The 22,456-nt window shown below is 47.3% G+C and overlaps 2 protein-coding genes across 3 annotated transcripts; one reads left to right on the forward strand and one right to left on the reverse strand.

Annotated features, from left to right (window-relative positions):
• Positions 1–1,622: 1,622 nt before the first annotated feature.
• Positions 1,623–6,464, reverse strand: LOC120666967 (probable receptor-like protein kinase At2g42960). Of its 2 annotated transcripts, none has more exons than XM_039946962.1 (8): positions 6,300–6,464; positions 5,387–6,071; positions 5,161–5,265; positions 3,188–3,310; positions 2,927–3,097; positions 2,605–2,734; positions 2,220–2,429; positions 1,623–2,140 (listed from the first exon to the last, which is right to left on the reverse strand). In XM_039946962.1, the coding sequence occupies exons 2-8, from the start codon at positions 6,052–6,054 to the stop codon at positions 2,018–2,020; spliced, it is 1,530 nt and encodes a 509-aa protein (XP_039802896.1). In that variant the 5' UTR covers positions 6,055–6,071; positions 6,300–6,464; the 3' UTR covers positions 1,623–2,017. The 2 variants fall into 2 exon arrangements, with proteins under 2 accessions (XP_039802896.1, XP_039802901.1); XM_039946967.1 differs by having other exon boundaries at positions 5,387–6,078; positions 6,300–6,462.
• A 2,712-nt stretch (positions 6,465–9,176) lies between these two features.
• LOC120695100 lies at positions 9,177–20,539 on the forward strand. The gene is made up of 4 exons (XM_039978414.1): positions 9,177–9,275; positions 18,698–19,000; positions 19,178–19,311; positions 19,444–20,539. The coding sequence occupies exons 1-4, from the start codon at positions 9,177–9,179 to the stop codon at positions 20,309–20,311; spliced, it is 1,404 nt and encodes a 467-aa protein (XP_039834348.1). The 3' UTR covers positions 20,312–20,539.
• Positions 20,540–22,456: the final 1,917 nt, after the last annotated feature.

Genomic DNA, 22,456 nt, shown 5'->3' on the forward strand with positions numbered 1-22,456 from the left:
TTTTCCTTCATTAGGAGGGTTTATATTTGAAGTGATACAAAAAAACTTTATTAACTTTCAGTTACATCTTGTTAACCATTGGCATACTTATTTTTCTTCTTTTATGTGATCAGTGTTTATGCCGAGAATGATGTAAGAACCGAAAATCGATCGGTTCGATCTAACCATTGAGCCACTGATGTGTGGGACCCATATCAGCGACTCAATGTCACGGGAATGTCACCGTGACTATGTCACTGAATCTACGTCCGTAGTAGACACATGCATGCTTGGTATGTGTTAAATGCTTGCATCTCCGAAATGTTCTGGTAAAACGTCTTGTTTAGTTTCTCTGTTTTCAATCTAAAAACAGTGAGCTTGCCAAAAAAACAATTAAAAAAGGGACTTTCAAAAAGCTTCATGTCAACGGCAACATAACTTATGGAGAGGTTCAATTTAAAGCCATCTAGTCGAAGTTGTAGCTTACATTGGACAAAATAAATCTTCAGACGACTAAAAACTGGGGAAGCATGTAGCCTTTTTTCCCTTTTCTATTCTACTGTTTGGGGGTACGAGTCGTCAGCGTCTCCGGCATCGTCCAACTAGTGTAGTTTTGGTGGTGTGTGTGTGTGGTGGGGGGGGGGGGGGGGGGGCGTCTTTTGCCTCCATTCCTCTCGGCAAACCGTGGTAGGTACGTTGGATCTGATTTCGTCGCCTTCGCCGTGCCAAGTCACTCGCTGCTTTAATTTGTTGCCGGAATCTAGATTGCTGTGCAGCTTTAATGTGCAAGAAGAAATCGGTTGCAAGGGGCACGTGGAGAACCGCTCAACGTTGAGACCTTTTTACGTGCAAATCTTGGTCGACTGTCTTCATCTAATCATCTCTTCATCCTTGTGTTGTGTCTCAAATAAAGATTAATAACGGCCTAGAATAGTGATCGCCTGTCAGATACTTTTGTTAATAACACCCTCCATCCAAAACTATATTTTTTTTTACTTTTCTACGTAGTTTTGCTATGCACCTAAATATACTACATGTCTCATAAATAAGTAGCAAAAAACATGTAATTTGGAACGAAGGGAGTCTATCGCTCATGAGCATCTTTAAATTCGACTATTAATAATCTAAGTAACTATATATGTTGGCAATATATGATAGGAATGACCACATACTCAGGAGAAAAGTGTTTCTTACATATGTTTAATTATAATATCTCTGTTCGAAATTGTCATAGTTTCAGATAAATTGTTTGTAAACCATGAATATGTACTAAATTTCATATATTTGAATTGGAGGAGGTGTCTGATTCTAATTGTTTTTAAAAATGCAAAAAAAATCAACAAGAGGGGACGGACGACGGAGGGACTAGCCAGCGGCAAACAATTATTCGAGTCTAGCTAGCCGACGACAAAACAAATAGGAAAAAAAAAAGAAGCAAAAGACGATGAAGCTACGTACTGGGCCGATTTCCTGATGGACACCCCGCTCCGTGTTTCCGTCCCGCTCTTGTTTCCTTCCCCTTATTGCAAGGCCAGGGGCCAGGGCCTTTTTTCCATCGCACACAGTTAAAAAAAAAAAGCGGTGCACTCATTCAGTTCAACCATATAATTTTACCCAAAATTTAACTGGACACTACCATCAAGTTGCATAGAACTATAGCTTGATCAATAGAACCAAGTCACTAACTGAAATGAATACGAACAGGTTGGTGGTTCAAGTCGCTCATCACATTAGGAAATAGACCATCTTCTTTTCTACCAGCCAAGTCCTGTCCTAACCAAAAAGAAAAACAAAAGGAAAGGAAATTTCTGTACAAGCTGCTACTGGACCAACAGAATACCATTCAGGATTCACAGCAAGTCTGAGTCTCTCAGGGGATCGATCTGGCTCTGCACTCTAAGCTGGCTACCACCAAGGAATACCTACAGTACAAAATGCAATGCCCTTCTACCCAACTCTAGTACTCTACCACAACCAATCCCCAAATCCATCCCACCCCGTTCCTCCGATTCTCGATTCGCTGTGTTCTCATCAGGAGTTAGGGTTGAAACCTCGCGGACAGTCCCGACTCTCTTTGATCACTGCTTATCTCGAACTCGCTTGAGCTTGCCTTGGACTCGCTGTCCGCGTTGCTGCTGTGGCCCCTCCGGCACCGACGGTCCTTCACAGAATGAAAACACAAGATTCAGACTTATTGCACAACAATGGTTGTATCAGGGGGGTCAAAGGAGAAGTACAACCTCCCGTGAAGGGACACCTTCTGCCTCAAGCATCCGGACAACCTGACCCATAGTGGGCCTTTTCTCAGCATCTGGATCGACACACCGCAATGCCACTAGAAGAGCACGCTTCAGAGCACGAATGGTTGGTTTCAACTCCATGTCAGGATCCACTACTTCCTCAGCTCTTCTTGTGCCAACCATCATTTTGAGCCACTCCACCAGATGCACCTGTCATCCATGTTATAGCTTATTAAGATTCAGAGGTGACAAGACTTTGTTGCTTAAATTTTTTAAAAAAAATACACTTACCATAGAAGGGCTACTAGGCATAAATGTTACACCTGAACAAACGGTTACTAGTATGGGCAACTTTACCACGCATGATATGATAGTAGATGCTCACCTCATTAGCAGGGCGACCATAGTCAACTGGATCCCTCCCAGTTACTGCTTCCAGTAGTAGCACCCCGAAACTATAGACATCGCTCCTCTCATTTAACAGACCTGTGTTGGCATATTCAGGGGCCACATACCTGAAACAATAATTACAAAATAAAAGATGAGTAGTTGTTTCCATGTCAAGCTCCACAAATCTAATTGCTCCTAAAACATGAAAAACAAAGTTCTCAACAAGTCAACATGTAAAATTTCCTACTGTAAAAGTGAATACCATATGTTCCACATAGAAAAGCAAAGTACTATAAAATGAAAGAAAAACAACATACCCGAAAGTTCCCATAACTCGAGTTGTGATATGGCTCTTCCCTGCACCCAGGAGCTTGGCCAATCCAAAATCAGAAAGCTTGCCATTGAATTCTTCATCAATTAGGATATTACTTGATTTGATATCACGGTGCACAACCTTTGGTTCTATGGCTTCATGTAAATAAGCAAGCCTGCATATCGTTAATTATAAAAAAAATGTCTTACATAACTAAGCATATGCATCAAAGAAGAAGCAAAATGATGAGTTGTTCATTTCTTACGCCTTAGCAATTCCAAGAACAACTTTCATCCGGGCTTCCCAAGTAAGAACACCATGTTGCCGCATGGCACCATGAAGCCACTGTTCTAAGTTCCCATTATTCACATACTCATACACAAGCATCCTGGAACAAGAGGATACAAAACCAGAAATGACGTACGAAACAGATGGATTTTCATGGTTTACATTCAACACTTGAAGTGTTCAACAAAACTGAATCTAGATGGTGAATGCAAAAACAAAAGTTAGCATGATCAAGTTTTTTTTTTTTCAGTACTCAGACTAAAATCAAGCTCATAAAAAATGTCTAACTACCAAGAATCACATGCCACCATTAGCAACTAAATCCAAGGACAGGAGCATGATTCTTCTGTCTTCAATTCACATAAACTGGATTTAAAAAATACTGTTGTTTACAACAGTTCTCAGATCACTGCCACAAATATACATTTTCTTTTTTTTTTGAGAGGTGGAAAAAGCATGTGTTGTTAGAATGCACAGCAACTTTATTCATTTATTTAGTTAGATGTGTTATGGTAGTGGGCCTGGCCCTGGGCCCTGGATCACTAGTTCAGCAGCAGCAGGAGCATGTCATTTAGAGGAGATAGGATCAGTCTGTTAGTTTGTTGGCTACCCTTTGTTAGTTGGGTGCCTGGATTTAGCTTAGCCATTCAGTTAGCAGGTTGCTCAAATTGATTTGTTAGGACTGGCTCTATAAGAGGAATCTAGTAGATCATTTGGATTAAGCAGGAATGGATCAAAGAAAGGAACTCAGAGCCTCCTGCATGAGGGTGAGTTAGCCGATCTATCCTATCGTCCAACCAAATACATATCAGCTAGCGACGCTAAGATAAAAGAGTAAAAATGTTGCCAAATAAGGATTTCTTTAGAAAAACAGAAATCAGGATTATGTTTAGTTATAAAAAAATCCATGTGCATCAAGTAGTACTGTAGAATGCAACAATATGTATGATTAACTGGACAGCCTGGGTCGTGTGGATTTGACACTACCAATATGCATAACCCCTATCACCCTCACAAGGCAGAGTTCAGTTCATCGATTCAATGCCTTCAATTGTGTAACACCAACACTGGCCGGCGAACAAAATCATCAGTGCTGGACGCATCAATTGGGCTAGCTTGTGTAGATAGTGCCTATAAAGCAGTACAGACAGGATGTTGTGGGTTACCATCTTACATCATCTGAAATGACTGACAGCAAGTTATATAGGGCATCACTCCACCTTTCCTTTAGATTTTCTACTTTTCTTATCTACCATATTAGTTTCCTTGGAGCAAGTTCTCATGGATTTGCTCTGAGATTCATCGAGTTTTGTTGTGTCCAAGAGCACATTACTATAGAAGCATATGTGGTTCAATTTATACTTCCATTTCAAAATATTTGGATAGCACAAAAGCATCAGCAGGCACGAACAAATTCAGTGAAGGATACAGCTGTTGGTGCTTTGTATGTACGTGCATGCTTTTCTATGGTGTAATTAGAGCTAATCTTCTGAGCAAAGCCCTGTCATACTTAGAGCCCTGGGGTACGATAAACGATGGGATATGGACAGTGTATGAAAGAGGCACATAACACTACAGTATTACAAGCACTGAGTTGTTGACAGGGAGGTATGACAGAGCAAAAGGGGGAAAGTAGACAGTGTAAACTATTAATCAGGACCCACATAGTCGTATATTTGCAAACAGTTTGCCAGTAGTGCTATAGAGGCAATATCGCCTAATCATTATGATCTGATGGATAAAAGTCTCAAGAGTTTAACGAATTTACTAGAGCACATGCAGTCTGAAAATTGATGAAGTGTTAGATTTCCTAAAGGTTTAAAAAGATTTTATCATGAACATAATGCGCAGTTATATATGTACCAGCAGTCATCTATTCAAGTACATTATATAGTAACTGAGACGAAAGCTAGCCATAAGTCAGTGCAACTAATCAGAAATTAGTTTCACCTGTGGATTCCCTCAACGCAATATCCTAGAAGGCGGACAAGATTCTTATGCCTGACATGTCCAATTGCCTCAACTTCAACCCTGAATTCCTTTTCTGCTTGACCCCTGCAGTGACACATCAAACACTATGAATAGGCCGAGACCATGAAAAGAGGGCAGAGCAATATTTCAAGTTCTATATGGAAGGTGTCCTTTTTAGGAAAAAATAAGATTCAGAGGTTCATACATGTTATTAAGAAGCTTTTTTATTGCAACGTCTGATCCATTTATGAGTCGGCCACGGTAAACTACTCCATATCCACCTTCTCCAATGACATTCTCCTTAGAAAACCGATTTGTTGCATGCTCCAAATCCCTCAAAGTAAACCAGTGACCCCAACCCAGATGTGAAAACTCCGGGAGGCCAACCAGCGGAGATGCAGTGACAGTTGCATACTGAGAGTACTGCCTCCTAGCATTGCCCGAGCTAGCCTCATCTCCAGAATACGAACTACCAGCTCTTTCGCACTGGTATGCGGAGCTGCATTGGCTCAGATTATCAGCATCGCTTGACTTGCTCCTAACCAAGTGCGCCAACATTTTCCCCGAATCCTTTTCGTAGTGCTTCTCCTGCACGGCCAGCGCTTGGCTTTCTTGCACTTGGAAGTTTTCAACAACAGCATGCTCACGCACTTCGTCTACCGCAATCTCCTTGGAGACATCCGGAATCTGAGACACCGGAATCTTATCGACTGACTTGCTCGGCTTCCTCCGGTATACAGCCCAGAAGCACATCAAACCTAGGATAAATAAGATTACCACCCAGATACAGATGCCAATCACAATCCATAGCCTCAGGCCGAAAGGCGGCGTCCTGGAAGATAGCTCTGCCCTCAGGACTTCGCCAGTGGACATCTTTATTCCTCAGCAACCTGCACACCAGCATCAGTAATGGCGATATTAGCTTACCACTTCACCAAATAAGGCACTGAAGAAAAATGCTCCAAGTATGGTAAGGACAAGGGTAATTTCTGAAGCAAAAAAAATCGAAGCTTGCAGGTACCCGAAATCGGGTCAGATCCGAATACAAATAGCTCAGCATTAAGGTTTGAGGCGCTCGATTTCGCAGAGAACGAAGCGAAGGGAGGTCGCCCGCATACCTGGTGGATGCTCGTCGCCGGCGAAGGGCGCGACGAAGACCTGGACGAAGGGTGGCGCGCTCGCCCAGTCCGCCGCCGCCAGGAAAGGAAGCCTACTAGAGAAGAGAGTGAGAGTGAACGGAAGAAAGGAAAAAAAAAAAGGGAGAGGAGGGGTGAACGAGGACAGAACAGACAGAAGCCCACTATCCTCTGCCGTTACCAGGTGATAGCAGGTGTGACGTTCTCCCTAAAGGCAAAATTAGGTCCACGAGACGAGACAGTCAAAAAAATAAAGTTATATTTGCTACAACACATTAAAAAAATATATCATGTGCAAATCAATCTCTTCGTACAAATCGTGCAAACTACAATCTCCCATACCCTTTAGATGTTGATCCAGTGATCCAAATTGAAATTTGCATAATTTGCATAAAGAGATTGTTTTGCACTTGACAGTTTCCTTAAAAAATATGTCTTGGCCGCCTCTCGGGGCAGGTCGGCACCGCCTGCTCGGGTAGGATGCGCAGGGGTGCGAGCTCGAGGCTGGCTGACGGCGTCCACTCAGGTAGGAGATGGAGGAAACTCTATGATTCTGGATCTGCTGAATCATTTCTTGTTGCTAAACTATGTCATTAGGGTCTATATTGTAGTTAAATATAGCTGAACGTGCTATTTGTATTTGTTTACAGCTTGTTGAATGGTGAAGAACATGCTATTATCATGGTCTTTTGTCTATCTAAAATGTTCATTTGAAGGGGCATGGTATACTTGTCTTTTATAAATGTTTGCATACCTCTTTTGTGAAGATATGTTATAACATGTGTTACAGTGTCCAACATCCAATTATTATGAAAATTTCCTGTGTTCGGCTAAAGACATATTTTCTAAATATGTTGCGGCAAATGCCACCTTTTTCAGTGTTCTGAACCTAAATCAATGGCTACAGATAGGACCCCAGACTTATTGAGCTTTTTCTTCAAACCTCCTGCAATCCAGGCGACTGAAAATGAGATGCTTTCTCATATGATCAAACTTAATTGAGCTTTTTTTTTCAGGTTTTTCTATAAGGCACAGTCCATATGTGATTGAAATTGGAACGTTTTTGAGGTCGATAGATATGATTGTGCATAGTTTTTCTTCTTTAGTGATATTATTTTTTTCCCCCAAGTTTAGAAGAGGTTATTAGGTGCCAAGCCGGCTTAATGGTACTATGGTAGGGCAGCGAGGCAGCCAATACGTCGCTAGCCACAGATTGCCGGGTGGGAGGATTTGAGGAGGGCATGGCAATGCAATAATGTATGTGCGCGCTAGCAAAAAGACAATAAGAGAAAGAAAGCTCCAATCCAACCTATCTTGAAGGAAAAGAAACGATTTTGGTTAAAAAAAATCTACCAATAAGTCATAATATTCCACCTTATGATTTATTGTGAACAAAACAAAATGAAGTGTGAGATGTTTTTGGCTCATCAGTCCTCTATTTTATTTCATCAACATGAATAGGGATGAGATGGAAAGAAGAGGTTAGCCATCCAAAAGAGAGAGGTAGTGTGGGGATGGACGGGCGGAAGGAAAAGGAAAATAATGTAGAAATAGGCAAAGATATATCACTGAATAGAGAGTGGAAATGGAACAAAACAGTTATGAAGAAATTTCTTATCGCCATATCAGTTAGCGACTATTCGCAAAAGCCCATTGATTGCACGTGTTGGTCTCTATTTGTGACATATAATTTTTATATTTTTGACCCTCCAACTCATCACGAAGTCCGAATTCCACCCTCCAACTCCAAAACAAGACACCTAAGGTCCCCCAATTATCCAACCCGTCTGTTTTTCACCCTCGCTGGTTTTGTTAGTGGTTTTAGCCTAGTCAACCAGTGGGCCCCGCATGTCAGACTGCCACGTCAGCAGGGTGGGGCCTATATGGCAGCGGCTCAGGTCGCGGGGCGATGGCCGGGGCGGCGGGCTTGCGACGGCGGCGAGCCGGTGGCCCGCCGAAGATCGTCCGGGGATGCGCGAGCAGCGCAGAGGGGGCGACGCGACGCCGGGAAGCCGACTGGGCGGTTGACGGCGACGGGCTGAGGCCAGGGCGGCGGCTATGCGCGACAGCGTTGAGCTCGACGGGGGCGCGGGCGGGCAGCACGCGGCAGCGGGCGAGAGCTCGGTCGGAGGGGTGCGTGAGCTGGGCGCGAGTGAAGAGAAGCTGGGCGGCATGGTCTGCCGGCCAGGCTCTCCGCGGTGGCGGCCGGCGACGATGGCCCGTGGCGGCGCGGGGCGGCGCCAGGTGCGCGCGGGGCTCCAGTGCCGGAGCTCTTTGCGGAAAGTTGCCCGGAAGTTTCGCCTTGGTGAGGGGCAGCTAGCTGTGTGGTTGAATTGGGAGATTAGAGTTCACCAGCGACGAATCGACGGCGACTGTTGTTGGAGAAGAAAGGGTGGAGCTCGAGCCCTGCTGCTCCACCTTACGGCCCGTCGCCACGACAGTGACGGCACCTCCGCGGTCGCCCGTTTTCCCCTTCTAGTTCATTTATGAACTGAACACAAAGGTATTTAACTCTAGATTAGCCTCAGCTAGAAATTGAACCGAATCCACACCTTGGTTTATTGACTCCCCCTGCCCACTATAAGTGCAGCTGATGGATTCAGCATGAAGAACAGCCATTGGTACGCGCTTCAGTGGGGAAGACAAATATTTCAGATTAGGTATTTCTTGTTTAAAGCATAGATGTATAAATACACCTCTGCACACACACACCTCGTATCAAACCAAATCAAAAAGGCATCCAACCAAATCCTCTGAGCTAAGAACACAGCCTGAGAGAATAAGGAAGAAGAAATCATCAGCAGTTGCACTCGCGCACACGAACAACGGCAGCAGCTTAGCAAGCAGTAGCGAACGGAGATGAGGACGATGTTGTTCGGCTGCTTCGGCCTCGGCGGCGGTGAGGCAGCGGAGGCCGGCAGCGGCAGCAAGTGCGGCGCGGAGAACAAGAACGGGAATGTGACGGAACCGCCAAATTAAAACTCTAATTAAGCGTAATGTCCGTCATTTGAACACATCGGGCTCATTAGCTTAATGGCTTAATTTGGCGATCCTTTCTCAACCCGCGGCCCGATCGAAACAACACCGATAGTCCCACGCGAAAGTGGGCGCAGATGGTACAAGCACAACATAATACTTGAAATTACAAACACTATAGGGGGACGAAACGTTAGGTTTTACAACCGAGTTCAAATATACACATAATTTTACAAAAGTTGCATAATTTACAAGCTTTACATCCGAGGTACTGAAATTCAAATAGTCTAGATCCTATAACTACTCTAGCCTTCAAAAGCCTTACTAACCATGACCGGTCAGACCGGCCCGCACATCAACAGAAAGGCTGAACACTCCGCCCTCAAGTGTGCAACCCGACCAACCCCTATCCTAAAGGTCTCGCTCCACGACCTGCCACCCCTCTGCATCCCGGCGAATGAACTTGACGCAACAGGGGCAGAAGTCGACATCCTGGGGTCCTGAAATAATAATGGTGGCAACAAACTCTGAGTATTCTAATACTCAGCAAGGCTTACCCGAACAGTGGGTATAACTTAGCCCACATATCTAGACATGCACAGCCTTTGGCTGGTGGTTTGTTTTGCAGAAAAAGAAACTAGAGGTGTATCCTTACTTCCCATGTTTTAGCCCCAGATTTTAGATAGATAGACTCTTACTAATGTTTGCCTATCTAAATACCCAAGTTGGGGCATACAAAATTAAGATTTCAGAATAGTATCCATTTTTATGTTTCTAATATTCTATCTCATTTGCTACAGTGTGACAAAGAGATCAAGGCCCTCATAACCGCGAGACACGGCGAATCGATCCGATTTAACCTTGCAAGGTGGACCTAACCAACACGGCACGTATTTGCCCCGTCGGACTATACACGCCAACCATTCCCCTCCCCGCCTCGAACTACAGAACCACCCCACCTTCATATAGTCAGCCGAGCTCAACGTGAGACCACCAAAAGTAAACATATGCATCCCATTTCTCCGCGACTACTCGACTCGCCCTACGGGGTGGTGATGCAGTTCTGTACTTTCGAAGTGAGGCAGTACTAGGCTTACCGGTTTCGACTACCTCCTACTCCCGGCATGCGGTTAGTACAATTCAATCCCCGATCAGCACTGCCACAACGACCGGTCCTTAATCGACACGGACGGGGCTAAGACACCCATGAACCCTGTCCTGTTGCCATCTAACATCATCATCCCCGCCCGGTCTCACATTTCCATATCCATTCCATTCCAAGTCAAATACTGAAGTGCAAAGATAATAATGTATCTCGCGAGTAACCGGCAATTACTCGGCTTCTAAAGCTTTCCTATATCTCGCGAGTGACAAGAGTCACTCGACTTCTATCGCGACTATTAAGCATAGCACTTCTATCGTCCTATACATACTAGTATAACTCAGGGAATCCTAGGGGATCATGCAACTAAGGTTCCAAATAATACCAACACCTAATGCACAAGTAATAGAACATATACATAGGCGTCATAATTTAAAATAGAAGGATGTGCACCGGGGCTTGCCTTGCGCCTGCTGCTCAACACTAGGGTGAGTGGGGCCTTGGGCCGACTCCCCACGATCCTCCTGCCGCGGGGCTTGCCCCTGGGGCTCCTGTAGCTCCGCAACCACTGCATATACGGCTCCCTCGGCGGCAGCGTCTACACGTATGCAATGACATGAGAATGCATGCAAATACGATATGCAACAACAACCCTTGAAATGCCCAAGTAGAAACACTACAAATCTACCCCAAATTTACCCAATTCTACACCCAACAGTTCTATTAAAACCCGGAATATCCGGATTCATACCCGGAGTATCCGGATTCCGAAATCCGGAGTTTCCGGGCCTATACCCGGAGTTTCGCCCGGAGTGTCCCAAACCCGGAGTATCCGGGCCTATACCCGGAGTTTCGCCCGGAGTTTTCAAAACCCGGAGTCTCCGGGCTTGACAGCATTTTCGCCCCAAAATCTGAAATCTTGATTTTTGGCAAAACCACCCCCACCAAAATCAAAACCCTTTTAGATCCTAGTTGAGGGATGCATATAGAGTTGATTGACCAAAGAAAATCACCTAGAACATCCTAAAACAACCAAATCGACGAGCCCTAGCTTCTAGTACCTTGAGCTAGTTTCTCTTGCAAGAAAACTCGAAACGATGTCGTCCCAAGGTGGAATACTTGTAGAAGATGATCCCCCATGTCGAGTGAAGCTCCCTCGGCCTTGGAATCAAGTTGAAATGAGAGATTTCGGAATCTAGAGCTTGGGGAGAGGGAGAGTTCGTGAGGGAGGTGAGGGAGAGAGAGGTCACGGGAGAGAGTGGGAGTGAGTGAGAGAGAGAGAGAGTGATATTTTCTATTTAAATGGTTGTGGGGTCCAGATGACCAAATTATGGAAATAGAAACTCCACGCCCGGAGTCTCCGGGCCAATGGCCGGAGTATCCGGGTGTTACAATCCTTCCCCCTAAAAGAAATCTCGTCCCGAGATTTAATGGAGGTGCTAAATTATGAAAAATGGAAATTGGTGAGTACCTTGATATGTTTGTAGTAATTCCGGATATTTAGACCGAACAAAGTCCTCCGTCTCCCAAGTAGCTTCTCGCTCGGAGTGATTACTCCATTGCACCTTATAGAATTTGCTAGTTTGATTCCAAGTGACTCTGGTCTTGTAATCAACAATTTTCACCGGGTGCTCCGGATAAACAAGATCGGGTTCCAGTTGCAATTTCTCTACGTCAATCACCTTTTCTGGAACGCGGAGACATTTCCGGAGCTGGGAGACATGGAAAATATTATGAACTGCGGATAATCGGGCAGGAAGTTCCAGGCGATACGCTACCGGCTCACATTGCTCAATGATAAGAAAAGGCCCAACGTAGCGAGGTGCAAGTTTTCCTTTTACGCCGAATCGCTGAACCCCTTTCATTGGAGAGACCCGTAAGTAAACATGATCTCCCACTTGCAATAGGACAGATCGGTGTTTCTTATCCGCGTAACTCTTCTGTCGGGATTTCGCAACCTTTAAATTTTCTTGAATAACCCGAACTTGTAATTCAGCCTCAAAAACAATATCGGGTCCGAAAAAGTTCCTTTCCCCGGCTTCAGACCAGTTCAATGGGGTTCTACACCTTCGCCCATATAATGCCTCGAAAGGAGCCATTCTGATGCTCTCTTGATAGCTATTGTTATAAGCAAACTCGGCTAAGGGTAGATATTCATCCCATTTCTGGCTATAGGCGAGTGCACACGCTCTGAGCATATCCTCTAGAATCTGATTAACCCTTTCTGTCTAGCCATTTGTCTGAGGATGATAGGCTGAACTGCGGATCAGTTGTGTACCAAGAGCGGCATGGAAATGTTCCCAAAACCGGGCTATGAATTGAGAACCCCGGTCCGAAATGATTGTCTTTGGAATTCCATGGAGACTCACAATACGGTCCATATACAATTGCGCATATTGTTTTGCCGTATGTGTTGTCTTTACCGGCAGAAAATGAGCCGACTTGGTAAGGCGATCCACAATAACCCATATGGAATCATATCCCTTGGAAGTTTTGGGTAAGCCGACAATGAAATCCATGCTGATGTCTTCCCACTTCCAGGATGGAATACTTAAGGGATGTAAAGGGCCGGCTGATCTCAAATGGCTCGCTTTAACCCTCTGACAAGTGTCACATTCTGACACATATCTGGCAATTTCCCGCTTCATTCTGGTCCACCAGAAACGCTGCTTCAAATCTTGGTACATTTTATTACTGCCTGGATGGATGGAATACCTAGAGAGATGGGCTTCATCAAGAATCTGCTTCCGTAACTCCAAGTCTTTAGGTACCACCAGGAGACTATTAAACCATAACACACCCTCACCATCCGGATGAAAACATGCAGCCTTAGGATCATTTTCCATAAGCCTCTGCCTAATCTTCTCCATGCCAGCATTATTTTTTTGAGCCTCCACAATTCGATCCCGGAGTGTAGGTGTGAGAGTGATATTAGCAAGTGTGCCTTCAGATACAATGGCCAGATTTAATTTCTCCATTTCTTGACATAAAGTGTCATGCACCGCTGTGGCTGAGGTGCAACTGCAACTTGCCTTGCGACTCAATGCATCGGCCACCACATTTGCCTTGCCTGGATGGTAATGGATCTCCAGATCATAATCTTTAACCAGCTCTAACCACCGTCTCTGGCGCAAGTTCAATTCACTCTAGGTAAAAATATACTTGAGACTCTTGTGGTCTGAGTATATATGCACTGGATTGCCCAAAAGATAATGACGCCAGATCTTCAATGCATGCACCACTGCTGCTAATTCCAGATCATGTGTGGCATAATTCTCTTCATGCCGCTTGAGGGCTCTGGAGGCATAAGCAATCACACGTTGATCCTGCATAAGGACGCAGCCTAGGCCCGTACCTGATGCATCACAATACACATCAAAAGGCCGGGTAATATCTGGCTGAGCAAGGACAGGGGCAGATGTCAGAAGTTTCCTCAAAGTCTGGAAGGCCTGCTCACATTTGTCATCCCAACTAAATCTCACCCCTTTCTTAAGTAACTCGGTCATGGGCCTAGCAATTTTAGAGAACTCCGGTACAAACCGGCGATAATAGCCTGCTAGCCCAAGGAAACTCCGGATCTCTGAAACAGTCTCTGGAGTCTTCCAATTTAGGACATCCTGAATTTTGCTAGGATCAACAGAAATCCCCTTGTCCGAGATGATGTGGCCCAAGAACTGGACTTCTTTGAGCCAAAAATCACATTTACTGAATTTGACATACAGCTTGTGCTCCCGCAGGTGCTGAAGCACGATGTGGAGATGCTCTGCATGCTCTTCTTCATTCTTGGAAAATATCAGGATGTCGTCAATGAAAATCACAACGAATTTATCCAGCTCATGCATGAACACCGAGTTCATGAGATACATGAAATGCGCAGGGGCATTGGTTAGCCCGAAAGACATCACCAGATATTCAAAAAGTCCATATCTGGTGGAGAAGGCGGTCTTGGGAATATCCTCAGCTCTGATCTTTATCTGGTAATAACCCGAGCGGAGATCAATTTTTGAAAATACTTTAGCCCCGAATAGCTGATCAAACAGAATATCAATCCGGGGAAGGGGATATTTATTTTTGATTGTGACGGCATTCAGAAGTCTATAGTCCACACACAACCTGAGGCTTTCATCTTTATTTTTCACGAAGAGTGCAGGACAGCCCCACGGTGAAGTGCTAGGACGAATGTAACCCTTATCAAACAACTCTTGCAATTGTTTCTTTAGCTCGGCTAACTCATTGGGTGGCATCCGATAGGGTCTTCTAGAGATGGGTGCCGTGCCTGGTTGCAACTCAATAGCAAACTCCACATCACGGTCAGGTGGCATGCCTGGCAGATCATCCGGAAAAACATCCGGATATTCACACACCACTGGTATATCGGCTAGGCTTTTGCCCTCAGTGTGGTGCACAGTAGGGGTCACTGACTTATGGTTCATCAGAGATAATGCCATGGTACTATGAAGAGGAGAGTTTACATGCACCACGTACGATGTCGTATCTAGGAGAACCCCATGAAATTTCATCCAATTCATCCCCAGTATAATGTCCACTTTCTGAGTCGGTAACACAATCAGATGAGTGCCAAAGATTTTTCCTTGGATCTTCAGAGGCACTTGCTTAACAGTTTGATTAGTTATTAATTGCCCTCCAGGTGAATGGATATTGTACGGAATCGACATATTTCCTATTTCCAATCCAAGTCTAGTAGCACAATACTTGCTAATGAACGTGTGAGATGCCCCAGAATCAAATAATACCGTAACGGGTTGATCGTTTATGGAAAACGTACCCGCCATCACTGGAGCTCCCTCTGGAATGCCCTCGAGGGTGGTGTAGTGCACTTGCCCCGGCTTGAAATGAGCCACGTTCTGCTTCTGGCTCTGCTGACCGGACTGTTGGCCCTGCTTTGGTGGCATCGGGCAGTTCCGTGCAAAGTGTCCCGGCTGCCCGCAGTTGTAACACGGAAACAGATTGGGGCGTACCCCCGGCTGCTGCACCCAGACCTTCTGCTCGCTCTGCTGAGGAACAGGAGGCCTGACCGCCCCCTGAGGCTGTGTATACTGGGGTGGCCGATACCCCCACTGCTGTTGTGGCTGGTGCTGAAAGGGGGCTCTCTGCGGGCCCGACTGGACAAGGCGAAACCGCTACGGGGCGCTGCTCGAAGAGCCCCCTGCCAGTGCCTTTCTCTTCTTCTCTGCCTTGTGAGCCAGGTGGGCGTCCTCTTGAATGATAGCCCCATTCACAGGCGATCCTGGAGCTTGCTGCTAAGCCCCTGCCTGAAGCACGCCTGTTTCTTCTCATCAGTGTCTACAAGATAACCAGCATATTGGGATAGGGTGTTGAACGTCTGGGCATACTGCATCACACTGTTGTTGCCCTGCTTTAGGGCCAAGAACTCAGTCCATTTTCTTCTAATTACCCCTGCTGGAACATGATGTGCCCTGAAGGCCTCCTTGAACTCTGCCCACGTGAATTGAGTGCCAGCAGGAAACATAGCCATGTGGTTGTCCCACCACGTACGTGCGGGACCTCGGAGCTGCTGTGCTGCAAAGGCGGCTTTGTCCCCATCATTGTATGGGTATAGCGTGAATTTGGACTCGATGGTCTTAAGCCAACTGTCGGCTTCCAATGGCTCGTCCGCTTTGTGAAAAAGCGGCGGCTGGGTCCCCAGGAACTCTTGGTACCCAGGAACAGGTGGTGGGTGGTGTCCTGGCCGTGGCGCTGCCCCTTGCTCCACGAGCCGACGAAGGAGTGCCGTCTGCTCATCGCGCCCAGTCAACATGGCCGCAATGGCCTGAGCCAAATCCGGAGGGTTCGGTGGTTCCCCCATTCTGCATCCAGCCATGGTTGGATAAGTACCATAACTTTAATTATAAAACAATCCACCATGGAAGAACGCAGGAAGCGTAAAGTAAATAAAAAAGCCAGGAATCTTTTGCAACCAAATCCGGAATATCCGGATCTTCACCCAGAATATCCGGGTACCCCCACCCGGACTATCCGGAACTATATCCGGAGTATCCGGGTATTCATGTCACGTTTACATTATTCCCACCCACCAAATGCAAGAATCCTTTTAAATCAATGAATGGCATGATGCACAATGCATGATCGTCCTACGGTAACCTCTCAGCCCAAACCCACCATTTACACGCGACCCTAATACTAACCCTATAGGGCTTAGTACGAATAACCCCACCAAATTTTACTTTAAATCAGAAACTCATTTTTAACTTAAGAAAATTTTTTTTAACCAAAATAGTCGTACTCGTACCACCCCCAGTGCGTTTCGGCTCTGATACCAGCTGTGACGGAACCGCCAAATTAAAACTCTAATTAAGCGTAATGTCCGTCATTTGAACACATCGGGCTCATTAGCTTAACGGCTTAATTTGACGATCCTTTCTCAACCCGCGGCCCGATCGAAACAACACCGGTAGTCCCACGCGAAGGTGGGCGCAGATGGTACAAGCACAACATAATACTTGAAATTACAAACACTATAGGGGGACAAAACGTTAGGTTTTACAACCGAGTTCAAATATACACATAATTTACAAAAGTTGCATAATTTACAAGCTTTACATCCGAGGTACTGAAATTCAAATAGTCTAGATCCTATAACTACTCTAGCCTTCAAAAGCCCTGACTAACCATGACCGGTCAGACCGGCCCGCACATCAACAGAAAGGCTGAACACTCCGCCCTCAAGTGTGCAACCCGACCAACCCCTATCCTAAAGGTCTCGCTCCACGACCTGCCACCCCTCTGCATCCCGGCGAATGAACTTGACGCAACAGGGGCAGAAGTCGACATCCTGGGGTCCTGAAATAATAATGGTGGCAACAAATCATGAGTATTCTAATACTCAGCAAGGCTTACCCGACCAGTGGGTATAACTTAGCCCACATATCTAGACATGCACGGCCTTTGGCTGGTGGTTTGTTTTGCAGAAAAAGCAACTAGAGGTGTATCCTTACTTCCCATGTTTTAGCCCCAGATTTTAGATAGATAGACTCTTACTAATGTTTGCCTATCTAAACACCCAAGTTGGGGCATACAAAATTAAGATTTCATAATAGTATCCATTTTTATGTTTCTAATATTCTATCTCATTTGCTACGGTGTGACAAAGAGATCAAGGCCCTCATAACCGCGAGACACGGCGAATCGATCCGATTTAACCTTGCAAGGTGGACCTAACCAACACGGCACGTATTTGCCCCGTCGGACTATACACGCCAACCATTCCCCTCCCCGCCTCGAACTACAGAACCACCCCACCTTCATATAGTCAGCCGAGCTCAACGTGAGACCACCAAAAGTAAACATATGCATCCCATTTCTCCGCGACTACTCGACTCGCCCTACGGGGTGGTGATGCAGTTCTGTACTTTCGAAGCGAGGCAGTACTAGGCTTACCGGTTTCGACTACCTCCTACTCCCGGCATGCGGTTAGTACAATTCAATCCCTGATCAGCACTGCCACAACGACCGGTCCTTAATCGACACGGACGGGGCTAAGACACCCAGGAACCCTGTCCTGTTGCCATCTAACATCATCATCCCCGCCCGGTCTCACATTTCCATATCCATTCCATTCCAAGTCAAATACTGAAGTGCAAAGATAATAATGTATCTCGCGAGTAACCGGCAATTACTCGGCTTCTAAAGCTTTCCTATATCTCGCGAGTGACAAGAGTCACTCGACTTCTATCGCGACTATTAAGCATAACACTTCTATCGTCCTATACATACTAGTATAACTCAGGGAATCCTAGGGGATCATGCAACTAAGGTTCCAAATAATACCAACACCTAATGCACAAGTAATAGAACATATACATAGGCGTCATAATTTAAAATAGAAGGATGTGCACCGGGGCTTGCCTTGCGCCTGCTGCTCAACACTAGGGTGAGTGGGGCCTTGGGCCGACTCCCCACGATCCTCCTGCCGCGGGGCTTGCCCCTGGGGCTCCTGTGGCTCCGCAACCACTGCGTATACGGCTCCCTCGGCGGCAGCGTCTACACGTATGCAATGACATGAGAATGCATGCAAATACGATATGCAACAACAACCCTTGAAATGCCCAAGTAGAAACACTACAAATCTACCCCAAATTTACCCAATTCTACACCCAACAGTTCTATTAAAACCCGGAATATCCGGATTCATACCCGGAGTATCCGGTTTCCGAAATCTGGAGTTTCCGGGCCTATACCCGGAGTTTCGCCCGGAGTGTCCCAAACCCGGAGTATCCGGGCCTATGCCCGGAGTTTCGCCCGGAGTTTTCAAAACCCGGAGTTTCCGGGCTTGACAGCATTTTCGCCTCTCACCACCTGTTCCTGGGTACCAAGAGTTCTTCTGCTGCTACCTGCTCCGGTCGCGGGCCGCGGCGGCGGCGGGTTCTTCTGCTGCTACCTGCTCCGGTCCCTGTGCCCGCGCAGCAGGAGCCGCACCTACATCGGGTTCACGGTGAACCCGCGGCGGCGGATCCGCCAGCACAACGGCGAGATCGCCAGCGGCGCGTGGCGGACCCGCCGCGGCCGGCCCTGGGAGATGGTTCTCTGCATCCACGGCTTCCCCTCCAACGTCGCCGCGCTCCAGGTACTGCGCGACCGCCCTCCGCCCTGCTCCGGTCCCTGCTCGCGCTTGCGCCTCCTCCTGCTCCTGCATCGCAGCCTTGAACCGATCGATTGGGGGCTCGAAAGATTTCTCTTTTTTTTTTTTGCTGATTCGTGGATGCAGGTGCTCTGTTCTTGCTGATCTTTCCCGCTTGTGCAGTTCGAGTGGGCGTGGCAACATCCCATAGAATCCCTCGCCGTGCGCAAGGCCGCCGCCGAGTTCAAGTCGCTCGGCGGCATCGGCAACAAGGTCAAGCTCGCCTACACCATGCTCAACCTCCCCTCATGGGAGAAGTAAGAAAAGACACTTCCTTTATTAATTATTTCCCCATCCTTGAACTTGAACAATGAACATCCGTCTTGCCTATACATTTCCTGCTCGTTCTAGTCTGATGTGGAGTGCGGTGTTTCTGTGTGATCCATCAGCTTGAACCTGACGGTGAATTTCTTCTCCTCGAAGAACATCAAGTTCACCGCTGGCTGCCTGTCGCTGCCGACCCAGATGAAGACGGTCGTCTGCGCGATGGAGGATCTGCAGTGCAGCACCGATGGTCCCTCGTCTGAGGAGGACGACTTAAGCCAGGAGCCTCATGACCGGCAAGAGGAGGAGGATGGCTTCAGCCCTGATCCTCAGGAAAGGCAAGAGGAGGACAGCTTCAGCCATGACCCTCAAGACCAGCTAAAACTGTCTGATTGGCCTCAAGACCGGCAAGAACTGTCTGATTCGCCTCTCCAAGACGAACGCTCTGAACATTATTGGCAGCGAATGTCCACTGCTGATCAAGATGAACACTGTTGGCAGCAGCCATTCCCCGATCCAGATGGACACTCTGGACATTGTTGGCAGCAACTGCTCTCTGATCAAGATGAACACTCTGGACACTGTTGGCAGGAACCATCCTTTGATCTAGCACAGCCAATGGGTGCGCAAGCCGGGATTGTAGAACATGATGCTGGGGACTCCATTGATGAGTTTGCTCCGATGGAATGGAGCAAAATCCCTGACACAAGAAGAGAATTCAATGGACTAAGAACATCGCCTCGATGTTCCTTGAGCCTCAGCGGTGATGATTGCAAAACAGCCGTGGAAGATGAGCCAGGAGACTTATCCCCGTTGTTTATGTCCAATGCTGCTGGTTCAGATGATAGTGATGGCCATATCATAGATGGAAGTGATGTGGTAGACCTGGTTACCCCAACCCCAGTAGGCAGGCTGCGGAGAAGAGGTTGCGTCGACAGCATTTGCCCAAAGATCATTGATCTGACATCATCGCCTGTTGTCATTCAGTTGTAGCGCCGTGTTGCATTCCATTGTGCCTGATGTCATTGAGTTGTAGCGCCGTGCTGCATTCCATTGTTCTGAATTTATTGTGTAATAGTTACTCTTGTATCATCATCTGATGAATAAGTTAAAGAGTGTACGATACATAAACAAAGGGGAAAGGACATTCTTTTCGGAGACACTTACAAAAATGTTTTACTCAGCTAGACATATGAATGGAAGTATCGGACATATGTATAATTTTCTTGAAAAGGAATTGTACCAAATGTACCCACATAAATAGATTAGGGACATCCATGTGCAATTTCGTAGTATGGAGACGTGGATGAGAATGCTCCAGTTTAAGGAACAGCCGTGAAATTTACTCTTCATATCATGCTCTCATACTTTCATGTCATGTTCTCATACAGAATTGCAACAAAAGCTCACCACTCGCTGCAGAGTGGAGGAACTTCTCAAAACAAACCCCGATCAAATTAGAGCTATAAAACAAGAAAGAATAGGACTTGAACCAGGTCTCTTCAACCTGAAATTGAAGTCTTTTATGGTCAGCTGGTATGAATACATTACAGACGTAGCCCATGGTGCGATCCAAAAAGCTTTGTTCTTCTGAAGGACTTGCCCCCCTTTCTTTGTGGAACATTCCTTCCCAAGTAGAACATTTTGTTCTATAACATTCTTTTCATATATGATTTTAGCTTGGAGAACATCCACTGTCTACGACATGTTGCCAGTGGGTGCTACAACTTTGGGCCTGTGTACCATCAGGAAGCAGAGGCTGCTGTCAAGGAGTCACTTAAGGATAATCCTAACCATCCCTCCCTCGAATGGTTCTTTTGAACAGAGGCTTCTGAGACTACTGAAGATGTAGCTACAAGTATATGATTTGGCGATTGTAGTCAAATTCTAGAAAAAAAAATGGTTAAAAAAGGCCCGCCTCAGATCTCCCTTGGATTTTGAAAATACACTCATACGACGTTTGTAATTGCAAATGTCCACCCTTCCATTGCAAAGTTTACCCCACTGCACATTTGCTTTAGCTGATTCTACCCATTTTAGCCGATTGTAGCCCTTACAAGCCATGCTAGCTGAATCAAGTTTGCCCTGGTGTTTGGATTATGCTTATTCAGTATGTTGTTAAGAAGAATTCCAGTGTGACCGCTTTTCATCCGTGATTATTTTTACCCTATATGTTTGGAATATCGACATGATTGGTTGGTCGTATGACCCCCCATCCAGGCTTCCGTGGTGCAACCTTAGGCTGACTCCAACAAGCGGAGGCAAAATGGACATGCATTCCCTTCATTTGCATCGTGTACAGTAGATGCGCTCTCCACGCATTTTTTACCGTCTCCAACAGCTGACGCAGAAGGAAGCCGGCGGTCTTGGCCCTCCGGTGGAGGACCGTCCGCGCCGACGGTCCGACGGTGCGCCTCGCCCCCTCCGCCAGAGGAGAGGGAGCTCCGCCGCCGTCGCAGGAGCAGAGGGAGGCCTGCCGCGCACCTCCTCGCCCGCCGGTGCTGCTCCACGCCGCTCGCCGCCCGCTGGTGCTGGCCCCGCCCGCGCCGCCCACCGCGGAGGTGGCGCCGGAGTTGTGGAAGGGGAGGAGGTGACGGGAAGCTCGATTCGACGCCGGCGGAGCTCGATTGACCGGCGGAGGAGTCGATTCGACACCGCTGCGCTCTTCTTCGCCTCCTCCCCACCCCATCTCCACCCAAGAACGGCAGCTCAAGCTCCAGCGCCGCCGGCCACCTTCGCTTCCGGCCTCGGCCTCCTCGTCGTGCCTCCTCCTCTGTCCTCCGCCATCGGCCACCTCCCTCCGCAGCCACCGCGGGCTGGCCGAGCTCCGCGCCACCACGGGCGGGCGGGTGGCCGAGCTCCGCGCCACCGCGGCCTCTGTTTCGTCCACGCGCGCCGGCAGCGGGCCTCCCTCCCCGGCGCGGATCCGCGTCTCCTCGAGCTGATCTGGGGCGACGGGAGCGAGGCGGCGTGCGCGCGGCGGCGGCGTGCGTCAACGACGGAGCAAGGGCGCGCGCGCGCGGAGTGGTGCAAGGACACGGCGCCGCGGCGGCGAAGCAGGAGCAGGGGCGGCCAAGCTTCGGTGCCTCCTCCTCCCCGCTCGCGCGCGCCGGGGCCTCTGCGACGCGTTCCTCCCCG

The sequence above is a fragment of the Panicum virgatum genome, chromosome 2K, assembly GCF_016808335.1.
Source record: "Panicum virgatum strain AP13 chromosome 2K, P.virgatum_v5, whole genome shotgun sequence".
NCBI classification, from domain to species: Eukaryota; Viridiplantae; Streptophyta; class Magnoliopsida; order Poales; family Poaceae; genus Panicum; species Panicum virgatum.

Excerpts from the sequence above, each read along its gene's own strand:
- LOC120666967 (XM_039946962.1), bottom strand. The coding sequence starts at position 6,054 with ATGTCCACTGGCGAAGTCCTGAGGGCAGAGCTATCTTCCAGGACGCCG. Across the intron at positions 3,098-3,187 it reads GTTCTTGGAATTGCTAAGGC|GCTTGCTTATTTACATGAAG; the intron begins GTAAGAAATGAA and ends AACGATATGCAG. Across the intron at positions 2,430-2,604 it reads ATGGTCGCCCTGCTAATGAG|GTGCATCTGGTGGAGTGGCT; the intron begins GTGAGCATCTAC and ends CATGGATGACAG.
- LOC120695100 (XM_039978414.1), top strand. The coding sequence starts at position 9,177 with ATGAGGACGATGTTGTTCGGCTGCTTCGGCCTCGGCGGCGGTGAGGCA. Across the intron at positions 9,276-18,697 it reads CGGAGAACAAGAACGGGAAT|TTTCCGGGCTTGACAGCATT; the intron begins GTGACGGAACCG and ends CAAAACCCGGAG. Across the intron at positions 19,312-19,443 it reads AACCTCCCCTCATGGGAGAA|CTTGAACCTGACGGTGAATT; the intron begins GTAAGAAAAGAC and ends GTGATCCATCAG.